This window comes from Bufo bufo, chromosome 2 (assembly GCF_905171765.1).
Source record: "Bufo bufo chromosome 2, aBufBuf1.1, whole genome shotgun sequence".
Classification (NCBI taxonomy): Eukaryota; Metazoa; Chordata; class Amphibia; order Anura; family Bufonidae; genus Bufo; species Bufo bufo.
In genome coordinates this window covers 338,239,986-338,263,691 of record NC_053390.1, presented here as the reverse complement: position 1 = coordinate 338,263,691, position 23,706 = coordinate 338,239,986, and the positions used below count along the sequence as shown (strand labels likewise).

The 23,706-nt window shown below is 43.6% G+C and overlaps 1 protein-coding gene across 2 annotated transcripts in view; it reads left to right on the top strand.

The window, feature by feature from the left end:
* The window catches only part of CEP78 (centrosomal protein 78), an 87,954-nt gene extending 66,153 nt beyond the window's left edge, over positions 1-21,801 (top strand). For both annotated transcript variants that reach the window (XM_040417052.1, XM_040417051.1), the window contains exons 13-16: positions 351-428; positions 5,345-5,511; positions 8,930-9,077; positions 19,652-21,801. In XM_040417052.1, the coding sequence (XP_040272986.1) occupies positions 351-428; positions 5,345-5,511; positions 8,930-9,077; positions 19,652-20,032 (774 nt within the window). In that variant the 3' untranslated portion in view covers positions 20,033-21,801. The remainder of the gene's footprint in view (positions 1-350; positions 429-5,344; positions 5,512-8,929; positions 9,078-19,651) is intronic.
* Positions 21,802-23,706: the final 1,905 nt, after the last annotated feature.

Sequence of the window (23,706 nt, the reverse complement as noted above, 5' to 3'; positions counted from 1 at the left end):
TTCCCCCAGGCCAATGACGTCATGACTGTCGCGTGGGCTGGGCCAAGTGAATGGGGCTGAGATGCGCCCAGGCCATGTGACATAGTCGTGGCGACACTGGCCTGCAAGAAGCACCGCTGATCAGATGCTGATGACCTGTCCAAAGGATAGAAAAAGGAGGAGAACCCCCTTTAATCTGGACAGGAATGTGCTTTTTTCTGCTGTGCCGTTATTCATTCTGGCTTGCAGTTGTCACAATCGGTCAAGTACAAGACGTGAATTGTCTTCTGCAACTGAAGTCCTTGACTGTGAGAAGTGCCTTACTAATATACTGTAAGCACTGTCTAAAGTGTTACCTCTCTGGTTGACAGGTTGCATTTCAGGAATGCCAGCTGAGGTTGGAGGAGGAAAGAAAAACAAGATTAAGAGCTGATGACAGGATAATGGAGGTAATCAAGTAATGCATTTAATCCAGTTAGAACTGTAATCCCCATACACACAAGAGTACATGCACAGTGGTTTTACTTTGTCCATCTCCTGTCATTATAACCTAAATCAAATGGTAAGGGTCAATTCACACGTCCGTATGTATTTTGCACATCCGCAAATTGAGGATCCGCAAAACACGGACACCGGCAATGTGCGTTCTGCATTTTGAGGACCGCACATCGCCGACACTCTCATAGAAAATGCCTTTTCTTGTCCGCAATTGCGGACAAGAATAGGACATGTTCTATTTTTTTGCGGATCCGGAAGTGCGAATCCGCAAATGCGGATGCAGACAGCACATTCCGGCCTCATTGAAAATACATGGGTCCACACCTGTTCCGCAAAATTGCGGAACGGATGCGGACTCATTTTGCGGACGTGTGAATGGACCCTAAAGCTGGTAGACTGAGATGGCTTTTTAAATAGAAAGGGCAGGAACACTGGTGCATCTTGTGCATGTCTAGAAATGTTAGGAGAGAGGAGAGCAAAATTGCTCTGCCATGCATTGTCCTCACAGGCCCTACACTGGGTGTAACACAGTTTGCCTTAAAGGTAGCCTGTCACTTTAAACATTGTGTTTGAGCTGCAGGCAGCACGATATAGAGCAGGAGGAGCTGAGCAGATTGATATATATTGTGGGAAAAGATTCAGTATAACTTGTATTTCATTCATTTATATTCCTGCTCATTCTGGACTGTGAAGTCAAGGAGTCGGTTCTATCAGTGACTGACAGCTATCTGTGTATACACAGTCATAGAGGGGAGGCTGTCAGTCACTGATAGGACCGTCTCCTTGTCTTCAGTCAGTGACTGACAGCTATCTGTGTATACACAGTCATAGAGGGAAGGCTGTCAGTCACTGATAGGACCGTCTCCTTGTCTTCAGTCAGTGACTGACAGCCCTCTGTGTATACACAGTCATAGAGGGGAGGCTGTCATCACTGATAGGACCATCTCCTTGTCTTCAGTCAGTGACTGACAGCTATCTGTGTATACACAGTCATAGAGGGAAGGCTGTCAGTCACTGATAGGACCATCTCCTTGTCTTCAGTCAGTGACTGACAGCTATCTGTGTATACACAGTCATAGAGGGAAGGCTGTCATCACTGATAGGACCATCTCCTTGTCTTCAGTCAGTGACTGACAGCTATCTGTGTATACACAGTCATAGAGGGGAGGCTGTAATCACTGATAGGACCATCTCCTTGTCTTCAGTCAGTGACTGACAGCTATCTGTGTATACACAGTCATAGAGGGGAGGCTGTCATCACTGATAGGACCATCTCCTTGTCTTCAGTCAGTGACTGACAGCTATCTGTGTATACACAGTCATAGAGGGGAGGCTGTCAGTCACTGATAGGACCATCTCCTTGTCTTCAGTCAGTGACTGACAGCTATCTGTGTATACACAGTCATAGAGGGGAGGCTGTCATCACTGATAGGACCGTCTCCTTGTCTTCAGTCAGTGACTGACAGCTATCTGTGTATACACAGTCATAGAGGGGAGGCTGTCAGTCACTGATAGGACCGTCTCCTTGTCTTCAGTCAGTGACTGACAGCTATCTGTGTATACACAGTCATAGAGGGGAGGCTGTCAGTCACTGATAGGACCATCTCCTTGTCTCCAGTCAGTGACTGACAGCTATCTGTGTATACACAGTCATAGAGGGGAGGCTGTCAGTCACTGATAGGACCATCTCCTTGTCTTCAGTCAGTGACTGACAGCTATCTGTGTATGCACAGTCATAGAGGGGAGGCTGTCATCACTGATAGGACCATCTCCTTGTCTTCAGTCAGTGACTGACAGCTATCTGTGTATACACAGTCATAGAGGGGAGGCTGTCAGTCACTGATAGGACCATCTCCTTGTCTTCAGTCAGTGACTGACAGCTATCTGTGTATACACAGTCATAGAGGGGAGGCTGTCATCACTGATAGGACCATCTCCTTGTCTTCAGTCAGTGACTGACAGCTATCTCTGTATACAGAGTCATAGAGGGGAGGCTGTCATCACTGATAGGACCATCTCCTTGTCTTCAGTCAGTGACTGACAGCTATCTGTGTATACACAGTCATAGAGGGGAGGCTGTCAGTCACTGATAGGACCGTCTCCTTGTCTTCAGTCAGTGACTGACAGCTATCTCTGTATACACAGTCATAGAGGGGAGGCTGTCATCACTGATAGGACCATCTCCTTGTCTTCAGTCAGTGACTGACAGCTATCTCTGTATACAGAGTCATAGAGGGGAGGCTGTCAGTCACTGATAGGACCATCTCCTTGTCTTCAGTCAGTGACTGACAGCTATCTCTGTATACACAGTCATAGAGGGGAGGCTGTCAGTCACTGATAGGACCGTCTCCTTGTCTTCAGTCAGTGACTGACAGCTATCTGTGTATACACAGTCATAGAGGGGAGGCTGTCAGTCACTGATAGGACCTCCTCCTTGTCTTCAGTCAGTGACTGACAGCCCTCTGTGTATACACAGTCATAGAGGGGAGGCTGTCATCACTGATAGGACCATCTCCTTGTCTTCAGTCAGTGACTGACAGCTATCTGTGTATACACAGTCATAGAGGGGAGACTGTCAATCACTGATAGGACCATCTCCTTGTCTTCAGTCAGTGACTGACAGCTATCTGTGTATGCACAGTCATAGAGGGGAGGCTGTCATCACTGATAGGACCATCTCCTTGTCTTCAGTCAGTGACTGACAGCTATCTGTGTATACACAGTCATAGAGGGGAGGCTGTCAGTCACTGATAGGACCATCTCCTTGTCTTCAGTCAGTGACTAACAGCTATCTGTGTATACACAGTCATAGAGGGGAGGCTGTCATCACTGATAGGACCATCTCCTTGTCTTCAGTCAGTGACTGACAGCTATCTCTGTATACACAGTCATAGAGGGGAGGCTGTCATCACTGATAGGACCATCTCCTTGTCTTCAGTCAGTGACTGACAGCTATCTCTGTATACAGAGTCATAGAGGGGAGGCTGTCAGTCACTGATAGGACCATCTCCTTGTCTTCAGTCAGTGACTGACAGCTATCTCTGTATACACAGTCATAGAGGGGAGGCTGTCAGTCACTGATAGGACCGTCTCCTTGTCTTCAGTCAGTGACTGACAGCTATCTGTGTATACACAGTCATAGAGGGAAGGCTGTCAGTCACTGGCAGGACCTCCTCCTTGTCTTCAGTCAGTGACTGACAGCTATCTGTGTATACACAGTCATAGAGGGAAGGCTGTCAGTCACTGATAGGACCGTCTCCTTGTCTTCAGTCAGTGACTGACAGCTATCTGTGTATACACAGTCATAGAGGGAAGGCTGTCAGTCACTGATAGGACCATCTCCTTGTCTTCAGTCAGTGACTGACAGCTATCTGTGTATACACAGTCATAGAGGGGAGACTGTCAGTCACTGATAGGACCGTCTCCTTGTCTTCAGTCAGTGACTGACAGCTATCTGTGTATACACAGTCATAGAGGGGAGGCTGTCAGTCACTGATAGGACCGTCTCCTTGTCTTCAGTCAGTGACTGACAGCTATCTGTGTATACACAGTCATAGAGGGGAGGCTGTCAGTCACTGATAGGACCATCTCCTTGTCTTCAGTCAGTGACTGACAGCTATCTGTGTATACACAGTCATAGAGGGGAGACTGTCAGTCACTGATAGGACCAGCTCCTTGTCTTCAGTCAGTGACTGACAGCTATCTGTGTATACACAGTCATAGAGGGGAGGCTGTCAGTCACTGATAGGACCGTCTCCTTGTCTTCAGTCAGTGACTGACAGCTATCTGTGTATACACAGTCCTAGAGGGGAGACTGTCAGTCACTGATAGGACCATCTCCTTGTCTTCAGTCAGTGACTGACAGCTATCTCTGTATACACAGTCATAGAGGGGAGGCTGTCAGTCACTGATAGGACCGTCTCCTTGTCTTCAGTCAGTGACTGACAGCTATCTGTGTATACACAGTCATAGAGGGGAGGCTGTCAGTCACTGATAGGACCATCTCCTTGTCTTCAGTCAGTGACTGACAGCTATCTCTGTATACACAGTCATAGAGGGGAGGCTGTCAGTCACTGATAGGACCATCTCCTTGTCTTCAGTCAGTGACTGACAGCTATCTGTGTATACACAGTCATAGAGGGGAGGCTGTCAGTCACTGATAGGACCATCTCCTTGTCTTCAGTCAGTGACTGACAGCTATCTGTGTATACACAGTCATAGAGGGGAGGCTGTCAGTCACTGATAGGACCGTCTCCTTGTCTTCAGTCAGTGACTGACAGCTATCTGTGTTTACAGTCATAGAGGGGAGGCTGTCAGTCACTGATAGGACCATCTCCTTGTCTTCAGTCAGTGACTGACAGCTATCTGTGTATACACAGTCATAGAGGGGAGGCTGTCAGTCACTGATAGGACCGTCTCCTTGTCTTCAGTCAGTGACTGACAGCTATCTGTATACACAGTCATAGAGGGGAGGCTGTCATCACTGACAAAATGATGTAAAGTTGACAGAAGTGTTGTATTTTTAGTCATACTAGGAAACCTATACAAAACTCCAAAAGTTGTTGAGATATATATTTAAGAAAGCTAACATTTAGGCTCCATTCACACATCCGCAAATGGGTCCGCATCCGTTCCGCAATTTTGCAGAACGGGTGCGGACCTATTCATTGTCTATGGGGACAGAAAAGATGCGGACAGCACACATACACTACGGACGTGTGAATGGACCCTAATTCCGATGATTTAATTTGTGGGGCAAACAATAACAATTATTGGATTAAAGAGCAATACAAGCTTATTGGCACAAGGATAGCAGCAAGAGAAATGCTACCATTTTAACCATTTCATGTTGTGCTCTTTCTTCTAGCTGGAAGTTGAAAATGCTCGATTACGACAAATAAATCAAACTCTCTCTGAGGCCCTTGAAGCACGCAATGTAACTTCCGTACTCCTTGAGGATGATGGTGTTCTTGACAGCATAGAAAAATCATTTAATAAATTCCATGCTTTCCTGGATCTTTTAAAAGATGCTGGGTATGTATGGGGAGCTGCCCACCATGGAATCAGTGATTTCTTTCTTTTCCCCTTCAATCAATATGCTAATCGGCACAGAGAAATGCACACATAGATTTCCTATGATGTATGACTTTTTTCTAAGGAAAATAGCATTTTAAGAAATACTGAGCGTTTGCAATGTCAGCGTATCATGGATTATAGTGAATGCTACTTTTGTAGCATTTACACTTGGGCTGATTTAAAAGGTTATGTATATTATCATATTGAAAACTTATTGGAGGGGATCAGACACCTCGCACCCCTGCCGGTCAGATTATTTGTGTAGCTCCATTGACAGTGACAAAGCTACACTACACCTTCGCCGTCAATCTTTTCCCACAAAACTATATGGCAAGCTGCTCTGCTTCTTCTGCTCTATAACATGCTGCCTGCAGATTGCACTGCACTTTGTCGTGCAATAGTTTGCGACTTCAAAAGTAGGAATTTTTTTATTTTTATCTATTCACATAAGTCACATCTGGTGTTTTATTAGAAATGAAGACAGGTGTGGATTGTGTGTTATGTTTTTTCCAAATTGTAATTTATAGTAAAACTAATGCATACTAATCAGCCATGAGAGGTAATACTTCACTTTTTAACCCTTTCGCTACCAGTGCCGTACATGAACGGCGCTGATGCGGTCTGTAAACATAGCGCATGCAGCAGCCGCCATAGCTGGCAGGTCTCTGCTGTTTTAAACAGCAGATGCTTGTGGCTAATCTCAATGACCGGCAATAATGCCAATCGCGGACATCACAGCCTTTAGATGCCATGATCAAGTGTGATGCCGTGTGGTGCAGTCGTAGATGCCGGTAATTCATTTTAATAGGCTGGGTCTCTCTGAAGAGACCCAGCATATTACAGCAGCAATTCCTATGTTGGCCAGCAGGTGGCAGGCCAACATAGGAAATCAGCAATGTATGTTTTTCTATATTCCCTATGGGAGTTTTAGAAATATTCGATAAAAAACAAAGTAGTGGACATTGTAGCCTCCTAAAGAGGCTACAAATTATTATATATTTTTTTTAAGGTAAAATAATATTAAAAAAATCTAAAAATTTAAATCAGCCCCCTTTCCTTAGAATAATAAAGTAAATACATAAATAATAACAAAAATAAACATCATGGGTATCATCGCGTCAGAAAACGCCTGTACTATTAAAATATAAAAATATTTTTCCAATACGATGAATGGTGTAATGAAAAAAAGTATAAAAATGGCCTATTTGCCATTTTTTTTTCACCTTTTCTCTTACCCCAAAAAATTGAACAAAGTGTGATCAAAAAGACACACACACTCCACAATGGTTTCAATAAAAACTACAGATCATCCTGCAAAATTGAGCCCTCACACAGCTCAGTATACATAATTATACAAAAGTTTTGGGGGTCAGAATATGATGTGTCAAAAAAAAGGTTTTCAAGGTTTTATTTATTTTTCCAGTATTTATACATATAAAACGTATACATATGTGGTATTGTTGTAATCCTACTGACCCAGAGAATAAAGGGCACAGGTCAGTTTTGCCGCAAAAGGAATATCGTAGGGACAAAACCAGTCAAACTGTGGAGGAATTGTGGGGTTTTTTTTTGTTTGTTTTTTCCAATTTCACTCCATTTGAACTTTTCTCTTGCTTCCCACTACATGGTATGCCATATTACATGGTGGCATTGGAAAGTACAACTTGTCCCCCAAAATAAACAAAGCCCTCATATGTATATGTGAATGGAAAAATAAAAAAGTTATGGCTCCAGGGAAGAGAAATGAAAACACAAAAACCAAAAAACTTCCCGTAACCTAAGGGTTAAAATTAGAAGCAGGACATGGAAAATGTTGAGGGATACAAACAGACTTTGCATGGTTAGTCTGCTGCAGAGCAGCGCCAAGTAAACACTTGGCCGCAGTATCAGGCCTACTTTATTGTTATGCACACCACCTAATTTTGGTATTCATTAACTGTCCCGGTGACTGACTGACGGTGCATATCAGGTCATCCCTGTAATTTGTTTATATGAATGTTTGATGTCTGCAGTGTTACCAAGGCAAGATATCATCTCTTCAGAACACTGCAAAGATTTCTAGGATAGAAAAGCTCAAGCCAGATCATTCAGATTCCAAATAAAATTTAGTTTGCTCTCTCTGCTTGTATGTATTAGTGTTGGAATATATATTAGAATTAGCTTCATCACAGGTCTGAGGCATACATTATTCTAGTATCCGTACTGAGTGGCACCGTTGAACTTTGCTTCTCTATTCCTATGCATTTATGTGCATGTTTGCTCGTTCATCAAGTGATTGGTGGCACTTTTACACAGGCCAATTATTGGGAATACTCATCCCTGATAATTGCCCAGATCCTCGGCCCATGTAAAATGGCCTTTACCTATGAAACCCTAGTGCCATTTAAATAGCTAGTTAACACTTTTCTCTAGTATCATATAATGTTAGTGGTGTGAAACATACCCTTATCTTTTCCAGCCTGTGATTATGAAAAGGTAATATGTAACTGCAGTGGTCACGTTAGAACATTCCTTATCATCAGTGACAAGCACTTTATCCTACCGTGTCACTGAAATTAGCCTCCACTTTACCTCCTTTTTATCTATCACTCACATGCCAGGTCCACACCATCTCACAGAATGGTTATTAAAAGAAAATGTTAATCTATAGGTTTATCAATTAAAACCCAAACTGATTGCAACATATTTGAGGCAGACTTTGTCAATATGGTATCCTCATGTGCAGCCAGCTGAAAGCACGTGATCAATGTATTTAGTAAAAGCATCTCCAGGACAGCGCTGTGACTTTTCATCAAAATCTCAGCACTCCTTCAGATGGGTGCTGTCAGAGGGCAACATAACTTGGTGACAGAGACCCTGATTGAAACACTGACCCAGTAGATATATTATTGAGCACCTCCAGAGTGAGCCAAGTGCTGGAGTCCTCTCGGTACAGTCCACAACATCAGGAGTCCTTATATTCATGAGCTCCTGACTCTTTACAGGCAACCCCATGGACAGGTGGTAACTGTGTTCCTATACTGTTGGAGGCTTCATCAGATTTTGTGATATTTAATAGAATGAATAGCGGTTTCCCTGCTGTCAGTGCTTAAAGCTGGGTGCATGCACAGCAGTCCTGACAATATATTTCAGGGCAGCTTTGAATGCTGACAGCGGAAGAACAGGGGGCAGTAGAAAGAAAAATAACAATCTGAATTCCTTCTCCGCAGTAGTACTGATATAGTATTGCAGACAATAGTCACACATTCGTCTTTAAATGCCATTAAAAAAAATATATATAATTTTTTGCATGTCTCCTTTTTAAGTATATTTTTTTAGTTCTTTTTGGCTTGGTACAGATTAATTTTGATAACCATTAAGCTGTTTGTTTTTTTAGGTTGGGACAGCTTGCAAGTTTGGCTGGCATTGATCAGTCAGACTTTGCCATACCCGGAGAGCCTCAATTGTCTTCTACAATTGAAAGAACTCGACAACCTTCATCTGAGATATTCCATAACCTACAAAGAACCTACTTGGTTGACCAGGTAATTCTAAACATAGAAGTAGTTTGTTACATTCAAGTTATCCTCTAGCCACAATATAGGCAATAGCTATTAGATCAGTGGGGGTCCAATTGCTTCCACCTCTACCAGTCACAAGAATGGGGGCCCTGCACCCCGTGGAACCCCCAACATGAATGGAATGGCAGGTTGAACTTGTGCACTGCTGCTCTATTCTTCTCTACAGGACTAATGGAAATAGTCAATTGCTTGTATGCTCTTATCTCCAGCAGTCCTACAGACATGACTGGAGCAGCAGTTTTCATGCTTGACCTACCACTCAATCCATTTCAGGGTTTCTGTTTTCATGATCGATGGGGGCCCGGTATGATGGCATTATTAATTGCACTGTGTTTTTTAGGTCATTGTTTTGTACGCTGACTGACTGACCCCTATCTCGATATGCGTAATCCTGCAGAGTTAGTTGACCGTCACTGATTATGAACAACCCACATCATTCCTAACCATAGAAATAGCAGAAGGTGTCCTGCTTGTTGGCCCCGCTGCTGTCAACTGTAATTTGTGTTGGGGTCCTTGACAGCAAGAGTTCAGTTTCTTTTGCACTTCCTATTGAAGTCGGTGTGTATGAACATGACAGATCCTGCAGAGCAAGACACTGTAGGTAATAGATGATGATCCTATATTGGGGCTGTTATCTGTTGGCAATTATTTATTTTCACACATTTAGCTGCTTTCAGTATTCTTCTGCTTGCAGTTAGAAATTGTCAGCCTCTTAACACCTCCTTGCTGAGCTCCCACAATGCATTGTCCTCTGGTAGCAATCCAGATCATAGAAACATAGAAACATAGAATGTGTCGGCAGATAAGAACCATTTGGCCCATCTAGTCTGCCCAATATACTGAATACTATGGATAGCCCCCGGCCCTATCTTATATGAAGGATGGCCTTATGCCTATCCCATGCATGCTTAAACCCCTTCACTGTATTTGCAGCTACCACTTCTGCAGGAAGGCTATTCCATGCATCCACTACTCTCTCAGTAAAGTAATACTTCCTTATATTACTTTTAAACCTTTGCCCCTCTAATTTAAAACTGTGTCCTCTTGTGGTAGTTTTTCTTCTTTTAAATATGCTCTCTTCCTTTACCGAGTTGATTCCCTTTATGTATTTAAAAGTTTCTATCATATCCCCTCTGTCTCTTCTTTCTTCCAAGCTATACATATTAAGGTCCTTTAACCTTTCCTGGTAAGTTTTATCCTGCAATCCATGTACTAGTTTAGTAGCTCTTCTCTGAACTCTCTCTAGAGTATCTATATCCTTCTGGAGATATGGCCTCCAGTACTGCGCACAATACTCCAAGTGAGGTCTCACCAGTGTTCTGTACAGCGGCATAAGCACTTCACTCTTTCTACTGCTTATACCTCTCCCTATACATCCAAGCATTCTGCTGGCATTTCGTGCTGCCCTATTACATTGTCTTCCCACCTTTAAGTCTTCTGAAATAATTACTCCTAAATCCCTTTCCTCAGATACTGAGGTCAGGACTGTGTCAAATATTCTATATTCTGCCCTTGGGTTTTTACGCCCCAGGTGCATTATCTTGCACTTATCCACATTAAATTTCAGTTTCCAGAGTTCTGACCATTCTTCTAGTTTTCCTAAATCCTTTTCCATTTGGCGTTTCCCTCCAGGAACATCAACCCTGTTACATATCTTTGTGTCATCAGCAAAAAGACAAACTTTACCAGCGAGGCCTTTTGCAATATCACTTATGAAGATATTAAACAAAATCGGTCCCAGTACAGATCCCTGTGGAACCCCACTGGTAACATTACCTTGTTTTGAATGTTCTCCATTGACTACAACCCTCTGTTGTCTGTCACTCAGCCACTGCCTAATCCACTCAATAATATGGGAGTCCATGCTCAATGACTGCAGTTTATTGATAAGTCTTCTATGTGGGACAGTGTCAAAAGCCTTACTAAAATCTAGATATGCGATGTCTACTGCACCTCCACCGTCTATTATTTTATTCACCCAGTCAAAAAAATCTATAAGATTTGTTTGACATGATCTCCCTGAAGTAAACCCATGTTGTTTTTCATCTTGCAATCCATGGGATTTTAGATGTTCCACAATCCTATCCTTTAATAGGGTTTCCATTAATTTGCCTACTATTGATGTCAGACTCACTGGTCTATAGTTGCTCGATTCCTCCCTACTACCTTTCTTGTGAATGGGCACGACATTTGCCAATTTCCAATCTTCTGGGACGACTCCTGTTACTAATGATTGGTTAAATAAATCTGTTAACGGTTTTGCCAGCTCACCACTAAGCTCTTTTAATAATTTTGGGTGTATCTCATCAGGCCCCTGTGACTTATCTGTCTTCACCTTAGACAGCAAACTTAGAACATCTTCCTCTGTAAAGATACATGCATCAAACGATTTAATAGTCATTCTTTCTAGTGGAGGTCCTTCTCCTTTTTCTTTTGTAAAAACTGAACAGAAGTATTCATTAAGGCAGTCGGCTAGCCCTTTATTCTCTTCTACATACCTTCCATCCTTTGTTTTTAATTTAGTTATTCCTTGTTTTAATTTCCTTTTTTCATTTATATATCTGAAGAATGTCTTATCCCCTTTTTTCATAGACTGAGCTAGTTTTTCTTCTGCCTGCGCTTTAGAAGTTCTTATAACTTGCTTGGCCTCTCTCTGCCTAATCTTGTAGATTTCCTTATCTTCATTGCTCTGGGTTTTTTTATAATTACAAAATGCTAGCTTTTTATTTTTAATGATTTGGGCCACTTCTGCTGAGTACCACATTGGTCTCCTCCTTTTTTTGCTTTTACTGACGAGTCTAATGCAATTTTCTGTTGCCTTCAATAATGCACCTTTTAAGTAGTCCCATTTCTCCTGGACTCAATGTAATTCGTTCCAGTCTGATAAGGACTCATTTATGACTAATTTCATTTTTGAAAAGTCTGTTTTTCTAAAAATCTAAAACTTTTGTTTTTGTGTGGTGGGACTCTTTCACAGTTCTTATATTAAACCACACTGACTGGTGATCACTAGATCCCAAGGTTTCGCCTACAATGACATCATATACCGAATCCCCGTTTGTGAATACCAAATCCAAAATGGCCTCCCTCCGGGTTGGCTCCTCAACCACTTGTTGTAGAGATAACCCCAGTAGGGAATTTAGAATATCTGTACTCCTGGTAGAACTTGCTATTTTGGTTTTCCAGTTTATATCTGGAAGATTGAAATCTCCCATAATGATAACTTCTCCTTTCATTGTCATTTTAGCTATTTCTTCAACTAGTAGATCATCTAGTTCTTTAACTTGACCAGGTGGTCTATATATCACACCTACACACCTACACGAGTTGAATGTAACTTTAGACATGATTGGAGGAGTAAATATCATATAACAGCAACATTAGTTCAAGATGAGTAAAGCAAGTTTAAGTGAGGTACGTAGAAGTTGATACACCCAGGATCATCCTTGCACTGAGGATCAGGAAGGAACATGCGTGCTCATATGGACACGGCAGTGAGCTGATTATTTCTTTATTTGTGTTGCAAATTTAAGTGACTCACCATTAAGGGTACAACTGCACTGCGCAGTCGTGTTCCAGTGTGGCAGGCCAGTATCATGTAGCCAGACAAGCTGCAACAGGCTCTAATTAAATTAGTCAGCACTGTTTAAAGGGAACCTGTCATGTTAAACATGGTGTTTGAGCAGGGAGCAGGTTATAGAGCAGGAGGAGCAGAGCAGACTAATATATAGTTTTATGGAAAAATATTCAGTATAACCTGTAATTTTATTAATTTATATTCTTGCTCCTTCTGGGCTGTTAAGTCCAGGAGACCGTCCTATCAGTGATTGACAGCTATTTCTGTACACACAGTCAGAGGGAAGGCTGTCAATCACTGATAGAACCTCCGCCTGCACTTCAAAGCCCAGAATCAGCAGGAATTTACATGAATGAAATACAAGTTAGTCTACTTTCACACTCGCGTTTTGGCTTTCCCTTTGTGAGATCCGTTCAGGCCTCTTACAAGAGGCATTCTGAATAGAAAAAGATTTGCTCAGAATGTATCAGTTTGCATCAGTTCAGTCTCCATTCCACTTTGGAGACGGACCGTTTTGGTGTCCGTCTGATGAAACTGAGCCAAACGGATCCGTCCTGGCACACAATGTAAGTCAATGGGGACAGATCCGTTTTCACTGACACAATCTGGCACAATAGAAAACTGATCTGTCCTCCAATGGTGTTCAAGACTGATCCATCTTGGCTATGTTAAAGATAATACAAACGGATCCGTTCTGAACGGATGCATGCGGTTGTATTATCTGAACGGATCGGTCCATGACTGATCTGCACAAAATGCGAGTGTGAAAGCCGGAATTAGACTTACCGGTAATTCATTTTCCACGAATCCACCATGACGGCCCAGAGAGATTGACCCCTGACCTCTGTAGGGGCAGGAACAGAGATAGGTTTAAAAGGAACCCTCCCACCACCATTCACCAGTGAGTTCCAGATTATAGTGCTACAACCACCGGTTACGAGTGAAACAACTCCAAGTGTTTTTTTTTTTTTTTTGTTTTTTTTTTTTTGGTATTAACTCATACCAAGTCATTGGAAAAAAAATTTTCCTTTTTTTTTTTTATATATATAGGGCGGGATATCATGCCGTCATGGTGGATTCGTGGAAAATGAATTACCGGTAAGTCTAATTCCGGCTTTCCACTTCACCACCATGACGGCCCAGAGAGACATAACAGATTATATACGTCTTAGGGTGGGGCAACGGCCTGTAGGACCTTGCGACCAAATGCGAGGTCGGAAGACCTGGATAAGTCAAGCCTATAATGTTTAATGAAGATGTTTACATTTGACCAAGTTGCAGCCCGGCATATTTGATCTAGGGAAGCGCCTGCCCTTTCAGCGAAAGAGGCAGATATAGCTCTTGTGGAGTGAGCCCGGATGATTTCTGGACAATTGATGCCCTCGATCTTGTAACAGTCTGTAATAGTCTGTTTTACCCATCGGGCAATGGTAGATCTGGAAGCTGCCTTCCCCTTATTTTTACCACAGAAGAGCACTAGTAAGTTGTCCACCTTCCTCAGGTCTCTGGTGACCTCTAGGTATTTTAGTACCGTTTGTTTGACGTCCAGGGTATGGAAACGTTCCTCTCCAGGATTTTTAGGATTCACACAAAAGGAGGGAAGAATGATCTCCTGGTTTCTATGGAAGTCTGTTACTACCTTTGGCAAAAATGTCGGGTCTAACCTCAAGGTAATACGATCCTCCTGTATTGTGAGATATGGTTGTCTTATTGACAATGCCTGAATCTCACTCAGTCTTTTTGCCGATGTTATGGCTATAAGAAAAGCCACCTTCTGAGAAAGATTCTTCAAGGAACATGCGTCCACGGGTTCGTAGGGTGGACCTGTGAGTCCTCTAAGGACAATGTTTAAGTCCCAGGTAGGCACCTTTGATCTGAGAGATGGTCTTAGTCTGGCTGCGGACCTCAGGAATCTTTGGATCCATCTATGGCTGGCTAATTCGGAATCGAAATAGGCACTAAGCGCTGAGACCTGGACTCTCAGGGTGGAAGGACTTAACCCTAATTCTAGTCCCTTTTGAAGGAAATCCAGAATTTTCTGTATATTTGGTCTGGTTTGGTCTGGGGCCTAGTTGCCTGACCAGGTGCAGAATCTTTTCCAGATTTTAAAATAAATGGCGTTACTCACCTTTTTTCTGCTGGCCTTCAAGGTAGATATAACCCCCTCAGAGAGACCTCTCTGTCTCAGGAGGTTGGACTCAGGATCCAGGCCGAGAGTTTGAAGATTTCCGGATGAGGATGGAGACCCGGCCCCTGGATCAGGATATCCCTTCTCGCTGGGAGAATAAATGCTTCCTGTGGGGAGAGCTTGGCTAGAATCGAGAACCAGCTTCTCTTGGGCCAGTACGGGGTGACCAGGATGACTCTGGCTCTGTCCCTGATGATTTTTTGTAGAACCCTTGGGATTAATGGGAACGGGGGGAAGGCATATGCAAGATCCCAGTCCCAGTGCAGGGAGAAGGCGTCGATCGTTAGGGGTCTGTCCCTTGGGTTTAGGGAGCAAAAGGTTGATACCTTTGTGTTTATCTTTGTAGCGAAGAGATCTACCACTGGAAGGCCCCATCTCTGGACAATCAGATTGAAGATCTCGATGTTTAGGGACCATTCTCCCTGGTCTATGGTAGTCCTGCTGAGGAAGTCCGCCGCACAGTTTAGGCTTCCTTTTAAATGAACTGCCGATATTGATCTTACATTTTTTTCCCCCCAGAGGAAGATTTTTCTGGACAGACCTTCCAGTTTTTGAGACCGTGTGCCCCCCTGATGCTTGAGGTAGGACACGGTCGTTACATTGTCTGAATAGACCTTTATATGTTGGTTCCTTAGTTTTGGAGCAGCTGCTCGTATTGTTTCCCAAACTGCCCTGAGCTCCCTGTAGTTGGAGGACTGAGCTGCAATTTCTAGAGGCCAGTCTCCCTGGTAGAGATTGGAGTAGATTTTTGCGCCCCACCCTTTTAGGCTGGCGTCGGTCTGAATATGTACTGCCGGGGTCTTGAACCAGACCATGCCTTTTTTTTAATTTTTTGTTTGAAGCCACCACCGGACTGAAGATTTTATGTGGCCCGGGATCAGGATCTTCCTGTCTAAAGAGGTCAGATTTTTGTCCCATTTTCTTAGAAGCCAGGACTGAAGGGCTCTGTAATGGGCCTGGCACCACGGGACTGCTACGATGCAGGCTGTCATCTGACCTAAAAGGCTCATCGTTTCTCTGAACGAGAAGGAGCGACGTCTCAGGAAGGCCCTGATTGATGACTGTAGGTTCTGGATTCTTTCTGCTGGAAGGAAGGTAGTTTGTTTTTCCGAATCCAGCAAAACCCCCAGGAACTTTACCCTGGTATTCGGAACTAGGGATGACTTTTTTAGGTTTATAACCCAACCTAGATATGTCAGAAGGGAACAGAAGGTTTCTCGATCTGCTATAGATTGATCCACCGTGTTTGAAATTAGTAGAAAGTCGTCTAGATAAGGAACGACCGTCACCCCCTGAGGTCTCAGGGAGGCGACCATCTCTACCACCAGCTTCGTGAAAATCCTTGGGGCTGAAGCCAGCCCGAAGGGGAGAGCCACGAACTGGAAGTGGTGAACAGACCCTCTGTGATCCCTTACTGCAAAACGCAGGAACTTCTGAGACTGGGAGTGAATGGGAACATGATAATATGCGTCCTTCAGGTCGATTGTACAGAGGGACGCGTCCCTTTGAATTAAGGGGATGGTAGAATTTAAAGATTCCATCTTGAACCTTTTGTAGATCACAAATTTGTTTAGCCTCTTGAGGTTTATGATCATGCGGAAGGAGCCCCCCGGTTTTTTTACCAAGAAAAGGCTGGAGTAGAACCCCCGCCCCCGTTGAGGCACGGGAACCGGAATTACTACTCCCAGGTCCAGGAGATTCTGGACCTCCTTCCAGATCTGGCTGTGCTGAAAAGGAGAAGGGTGGTGAGAAATCAGAAATACATCTGGAGGGGGGGAAGATAACTCTATCCTGTATCCCGACTTGACAAGATCTTGCGCCCAGAGGCTCGGAGAAGTCTGCTGCCACTGAGCAAAATGTTGGGATAGTCTTCCCCCTATCCTGGCGTCACTGTTTCTCGCCACCCTTGTTTTGGGGATTAAGGAGGTACCCTCTACCCCTCCCCCCTTTTGGGTAACTCCAACGTCCGGTTTTTCCTTTTCCACGAAAGGAACTATTCTGGGCATATTGACCACGAAAGGAGGGTTTCTTTTTAGGGGTCCTATCCTCAGGGAACCCCTTCTTTTTATCAGTAGCCTTCTCGAGGATCGCGTCTAATACGGGACCAAACACGTATTCACCCGAGAAGGCTATAGAACACAGCTTCATCTTGGAAGAGATGTCTCCCGACCAAGATTTCATCCAAAGTGCCCTTCGGGCCGCATTGGACAAGGCTGCATCCTTGGCTGAAAATCTAATTGTCTCTGCGGAAGCGTCCGCTAAGAAACCCGTGGCAGACTTTAGCAAGGGGATAGAGTCTAGTATCTGTTCCCTGGGAGTTTTACTGCTTAGATGACCCTCTAACTCATTCAGCCACAGGTACATAGACCTGGCGACTGAAGTAGCGGCTATGTTTGTCTTGACACTAAACATGGCTGCCTCCCAGGACCTTTTTAATAAGCTGTCCGCCTTCCTTTCCATAGTGTCCCTTAACTGACAGGAGTCTTCAAATGGAAGTGAGGTTTTCTTATTGACTTTCGCCACCTGGACGTCAATTCTAGGGACCTCGTCAAAAATTTTTGAGTCTGACGGGTCAAATACAAGGCGGTTTCTGAATTCTTTGGAAATTCCTAGCTTCTTTTCAGGATGGGCCCATTCATCCATCACCATCTCCTTAATGTTTCCGTTTATGGGGAATACCCTGGAGCGTTTGACCCTCAATCCCCCAAACATCTCTTCCTGAACTGTGTGGGGTTGCTGAATGTCCTCCACCCCCATGGTATCCCTGACCGCCTTTAAAAGGTCACTCATTTCACTGGGAGTGAAGAAAAATTTCCTAGAGTCCTCTACGATCTCTCCTTCAGAAAGGGGGTCGTCGTCCTCTTTTCTAGAGGATGAGGCATCATCTTCTAAATCCTCGGAGTCAGAGGGAATGTCCGCCCCCCTGGGTCTTTTAGGTGGGCGGATCCCCCTGGAATCCTCACGGAGGGAGGCCAGTGAGGACCTAACCTCCTCCTGAATCATGGATCTAAACTCCTGCATAATTGAGGGCTGTTCGTCTCTCACTATTTTAGAAATGCAATGCTTGCAAAGCTTTTTAGTATAGTCCTCAGGAAGCCTGACGGAGCACTGGATGCATTTGGCGGTCCTTTTTCCTTTTTTTAAGGTAAGTTTGGCCTAAAGTGAGAGAGGCAGCCCATTAAATTTATGTCAGTCTAGTATAGGAGCATAATTTGATGCAGTATACCAGCAGACACACCAGGGGGAGGGGAAAAGCGGTTAACTCTAAGCACACATCCCCCCCCCCCTGCCACCTGTGAAGCTGCCGTTTTGCCCAGGTGGGCTACTCACGCAGGGGCGTTCGGGAGCGGTCTGCTCCTGCTGCTGCTGTGGCTCCTTCTCCTGGTCCGACATGTTCCGGTCAGAGCACGATTGCAGAGAGCGCAACGGGAAGGTGCTTGTTAGCATTTTTTATAGGAGCTCCGTCTACTTCCGGGTTCCGCCGGCGGCCCGGAAGTGACGTCAGACGCGCGCGACAGCGCTGAGCGTCTTTCCGGTCGGCTACCTCCCTGGAGGCAGGCGACTCAGCGGCAGCTCAGGGCAGGCTTCCCACAACAGGGAGCGTGACCCTGGCGTCTCCCTGTCAGCTTAGGAACAAAGTCCGCCGGAGAGCAGGGGACGCATCTCTGGGTGAAAAGGACCCGCAAGGGAGGCAAGGAACACCACCGATGCGGTCACCCAGGTACTTAAAAATAATAAAACGAGGTCCACTTCACCTCCCTGAAAGCCAGAGAGGACTTTACTCTGTCCTGGCCGCTATAGGGGCAGGAACACACTGGTGAATGGTGGTGGGAGGGGTCCTTTTAAACCTATCTCTGTTCCTGCCCCTACAGAGGTCAGGGGTCAATCTCTCTGGGCCGTCATGGTGGTGAAGTGGAAAGTAGCCTTTTACTGAATCTTATCCCATAAAACTATGGGGTCATTTATTAAGACCGGTGTTTTAGACGCCATTCTTAATAAAGCCCCTGCTCTGGCGGTGGATCACCGAAGTTATGTAGAGGCGCCAGTCTCTACATAACTTCGGCGCATCCAGCGCCAGTTCTAAATATAAGCCTGCTTCATAGCTGGCTTACAAAATTTGACAATTTTCTACACCTAAACCAGAAAATGATAAATGAGATGGGCCAGACTGCCCTTCCCTCCCACGCAACGCCCACTTTTTTACACCTGGCGTGAGCAGGGAAAGTTGCAGATTGCAGCGCAATTGATATATAATTGACCCCCTATATATTATTCTGCTCTGCTCCTCCTGCTTTATAATATGATGCCTGTAGCTTACATTGCATCTTTATGGCGACAGGTTCCCTTTAATTGGTCTGCATTGTTAATGGCCATGAGGTATTGCAGACCAACTAAACGGTGCAGACCTCATTCGTTTAATTAGAGCCCCTTGTGCATCATACAGCCCTGCGTTATTTGCGCCACAACCGCGCCATGTTGTCGTACCCTTATAGATGAGGCTCTTAACTGCTGAAGATTGTTAATCTTGTTTTAAACACTTGAGCTTTGACTATAAATGTCATTTGCGAGTTAGGCTTTGTTCACACTTCCATTTTGGTCAGTATCCAGAAGAGGATGCAAAAAACTATATAAATGTGTGTATTTCGGTTTCCCTTCTGGTTTTGATTAAAAAAAAACAAAAAAAAAATTATGAAGATACTGTCCAAATACTCAAGTGTGATTGAGGCCGTGATTTGTTTTCCTGTGTCTTATGTTTCAATTTGTCATTTTCAGGTTGACATTAGCGATAATAAAATTGCTCCTGCAGATTCATTTACAGCGGATGCAACAACTAACCCTCCACCTTGTGCACCTGATGAAATTCATGCCAACAGTAAGAAGAGCAAAGGAGAAGTGGGCCTTGATCTTTCTATAAAGGATGTAGAGGCATGCAGGAACAGCAGGGTTGCTGCTGAACAGCAAAATACCAAAGATGCAGACGTTTTGAAAAAATCTATCCTGTCTGACAGTAAAAGGGCCGATAGTGAATGCTCAGCATCAGATTCTAGCAGAAGTAGAAAAAGTCATGCCAGTAGTAGTTCTAAGGAATCCGCCAGCAGTAAGCATCGAAAACAGTCTTCAAAAAGGCGCAACAAGCAGAGCTCATCCCCATGACTTAGGAAATCAAAATACTTACAAAACTTCAATTTTTTTCTGATACCAGTGTAGAATCAGAGATCCCAGATAACCTTGAGTCGGTAGGGGGTAAACACAGGGGGTCAAATTAGTGAGCTGAGGTCTAACAAGATGTTATGCCAAAAATCTGGAAATATAAAGTGACGCAAATTGCATAAACTAAGCTACATAATATAATCGAAATTTCTGCTTTTAGCAGCAGAAAAGTTTTAGGAATACACTACAATCATGTAGGGAAACTAAAATTCCCAACTTCTGCCCCTCAAACCTATTGGTAAGTATAATTTTGCTATATTCTGCAAATCGTAATATTAAGAGGAAAAATGAAAGAGTCCAGCATACATTACACTATGAAGGACAGTTCTTATGTTATAAAACACATAAGCGTCATTTGGCATCAGCAACCGCATGTAACAAGTTTATTTGTGCCTGAATAAAGCTATGAAAGAATTTAACGTATGCTGGACCCTTTTATTTGTCCACTGCTGGACACAATGGAGGCCCTTGCCTCCTTGATCATTGGAGCAGGATACAGGAGGCCTGTCAACAGTTTTTGCAATAGTAGTGTTTACAATAAAAACATACACTACCAGAAAATAGGTAAAGACCACCTGGAAAATGTAATGCATTGGAGTTGAGATTGACAAAATCTGCAGGTGATGCTTGGTCAATATTCAAACAGCCAAGGTGGTGCACCCTTTTGCTTTCTGCAGCAGGGCATATATCTGGGCAGAGTACACTACTTTAAACTTGGACCCATATTTTAGCCAGGATGGTTGTTGGCAGCTGTGCATGCTGGAGAGGTCTTGTGATCAAGCTGACCAAGGGAGCTGTTGGATACCCCGAAGAGCATGTTGTTTAGTGCGAGCATTGTCTAGTTTGAAGACCACCTAACTCAGTCTACAAAGGCGATAGGACTGCTTACACAATGTCCTGGACATACCAAAGGCTGCTCAATGTTCCCTCCACAAATACTATACTGCAATAGCAATGATAGCTAATGGCACCCCACACCATACCTGTTTTTTGTGCTGTGTGTCTCTGCACTATGCATGAGGGCAGTAGAAGCTGTGATATGTACTCGGTATGTCTAGGACATCGTGGAACTAGTCCCACTGCCTTTTTTTGACTTAGGATACATGGTATTCCAACGCCATAACACACACTGTCTGCACTATACAACATGCTCTGCAGGGTATCCAGCAGCCCCTCTGGCCAGTTGATCACCAGACCACCTTCCATCGATCTGGGACTGGATGAGGTGACAGATCTCCCATGCACAGCAGCCATCAACTACCTTGGCTAAACTACAGTTCCAAGTTATAAAAGCCTGGATTTACACACCACAGGAGGATATCCAGCACCTGTATGACTGTTACCATGCTAGTGTGGCAGCCTATATCGCAGCATGAGGAGATGCCACCCTGTATTAATATGAACGTGCCTCACCATATACCCTGTTGCAGAACCCAAAAAAAGGGTGCACCGCCTACACTTTCTTAATCTGAGCTCAATTGCATTACATTTTCCAGTTCTTTTTTTCATTTTATGCTACTGTACTAGGAAAACCGAACCAAATGTAAAAATAAAATGCAAATAGAAATAAACTTTTATAAGGTGCTGTGAATATATAAAAATTCTTTTAAATTCAATTTGTTGGGTACATTTTGTGTTCTTTTTTAACTTATGAAATGTTTAATGCAATATGTTTCTAAGTTGTCAACTTCAATAAAACAGTTTTTATAGTTGTGTATTTTTTTAACGTTTCTTTACTGCATATTCAGGAAAGTACAGTATAGAAAAAAATATGGATGAGGAAAATGACATTTAAATCACAAAGCACAATTATGCAGTATACCAAGGGGATGCTTTATATTTTAAGTACAATGTTGTCACCTCACCATTAAATATTCTAAAGACAGTATATTGTCTTTAGAATATTCAGCTAAGGCTACTTTCACACTAGCGTTCGGGGCTCCGCTTGTGAGCTCCGTTTGAAGGCTCTCACAAGCGGCCCCGAACGCATAGAAACATAGAATGTGTCGGCAGATAAGAACCATTTGGCCCATCTAGTCTGCCCAATATATCTGAATACTATGGATAGCCCCTGGCCCTATCTTATATGAAGGATGGCCTTATGCCTATCCCATGCATGCTTAAACCCCTTCACTGTATTTGCAGCTACCACTTCTGCAGGAAGGCTATTCCATGCATCCACTACTCTCTCAGTAAAGTAATACTTCCTTATATTACTTTTAAACCTTTGCCCCTCTAATTTAAAACTGTGTCCTCTTGTGGTAGTTTTTCTTCTTTTAAATATGCTCTCCTCCTTTACCGAGTTGATTCCCTTTATGTATTTAAAAGTTTCTATCATATCCCCTCTGTCTCTTCTTTCTTCCAAGCTATACATATTAAGGTCCTTTAACCTTTCCTGGTAAGTTTTATCCTGCAATCCATGTACTAGTTTAGTAGCTCTTCTCTGAACTCTCTCTAGAGTATCTATATCCTTCTGGAGATATGGCCTCCAGTACTGCGCACAATACTCCAAGTGAGGTCTCACCAGTGTTCTGTACAGCGGCATAAGCACTTCACTCTTTCTACTGCTTATACCTCTCCCTATACATCCAAGCATTCTGCTGGCATTTCGTGCTGCCCTATTACATTGTCTTCCCACCTTTAAGTCTTCTGAAATAATTACTCCTAAATCCCTTTCCTCAGATACTGAGGTCAGGACTGTGTCAAATATTCTATATTCTGCCCTTGGGTTTTTACGCCCCAGGTGCATTATCTTGCACTTATCCACATTAAATTTCAGTTACCAGAGTTCTGACCATTCTTCTAGTTTTCCTAAATCCTTTTCCATTTGGCGTTTCCCTCCAGGAACATCAACCCTGTTACATATCTTTGTGTCATCAGCAAAAAGACAAACCTTCCCATCGAGGCCTTTTGCAATATCACTTATGAAGATATTAAACAAAATTGGTCCCAGTACAGATCCCTGTGGAACCCCACTGGTAACATGACCTTGTTTTGAATGTTCTCCATTGACTACAACCCTCTGTTGTCTGTCACTCAGCCACTGCCTAATCCACTCAACAATATGGGAGTCCATGCTCAATGACTGCAGTTTATTGATAAGTCTTCTATGTGGGACAGTGTCAAAAGCCTTACTAAAATCTAGATATGCGATGTCTACTGCACCTCCACCGTCTATTATTTTAGTCACCCAGTCAAAAAAATCTATAAGATTTGTTTGACATGATCTCCCTGAAGTAAACCCATGTTGTTTTTCATCTTGCAATCCATGGGATTTTAGATGTTCCACAATCCTATCCTTTAATAGGGTTTCCATTAATTTGCCTACTATTGATGTCAGACTCACTGGTCTATAGTTGCTCGATTCCTCCCTACTACCTTTCTTGTGAATGGGCACGACATTTGCCAATTTCCAATCTTCCGGGACGACTCCTGTTACTAATGATTGGTTAAATAAATCTGTTAGCGGTTTTGCCAGCTCACCACTAAGCTCTTTTAATAATTTTGGGTGTATCTCATCAGGCCCCTGTGACTTATTTGTCTTCACCTTAGACAGCAAACTTAGAACATCTTCCTCTGTAAAGATGCATGCATCAAATGATTTATTAGTCATCCTT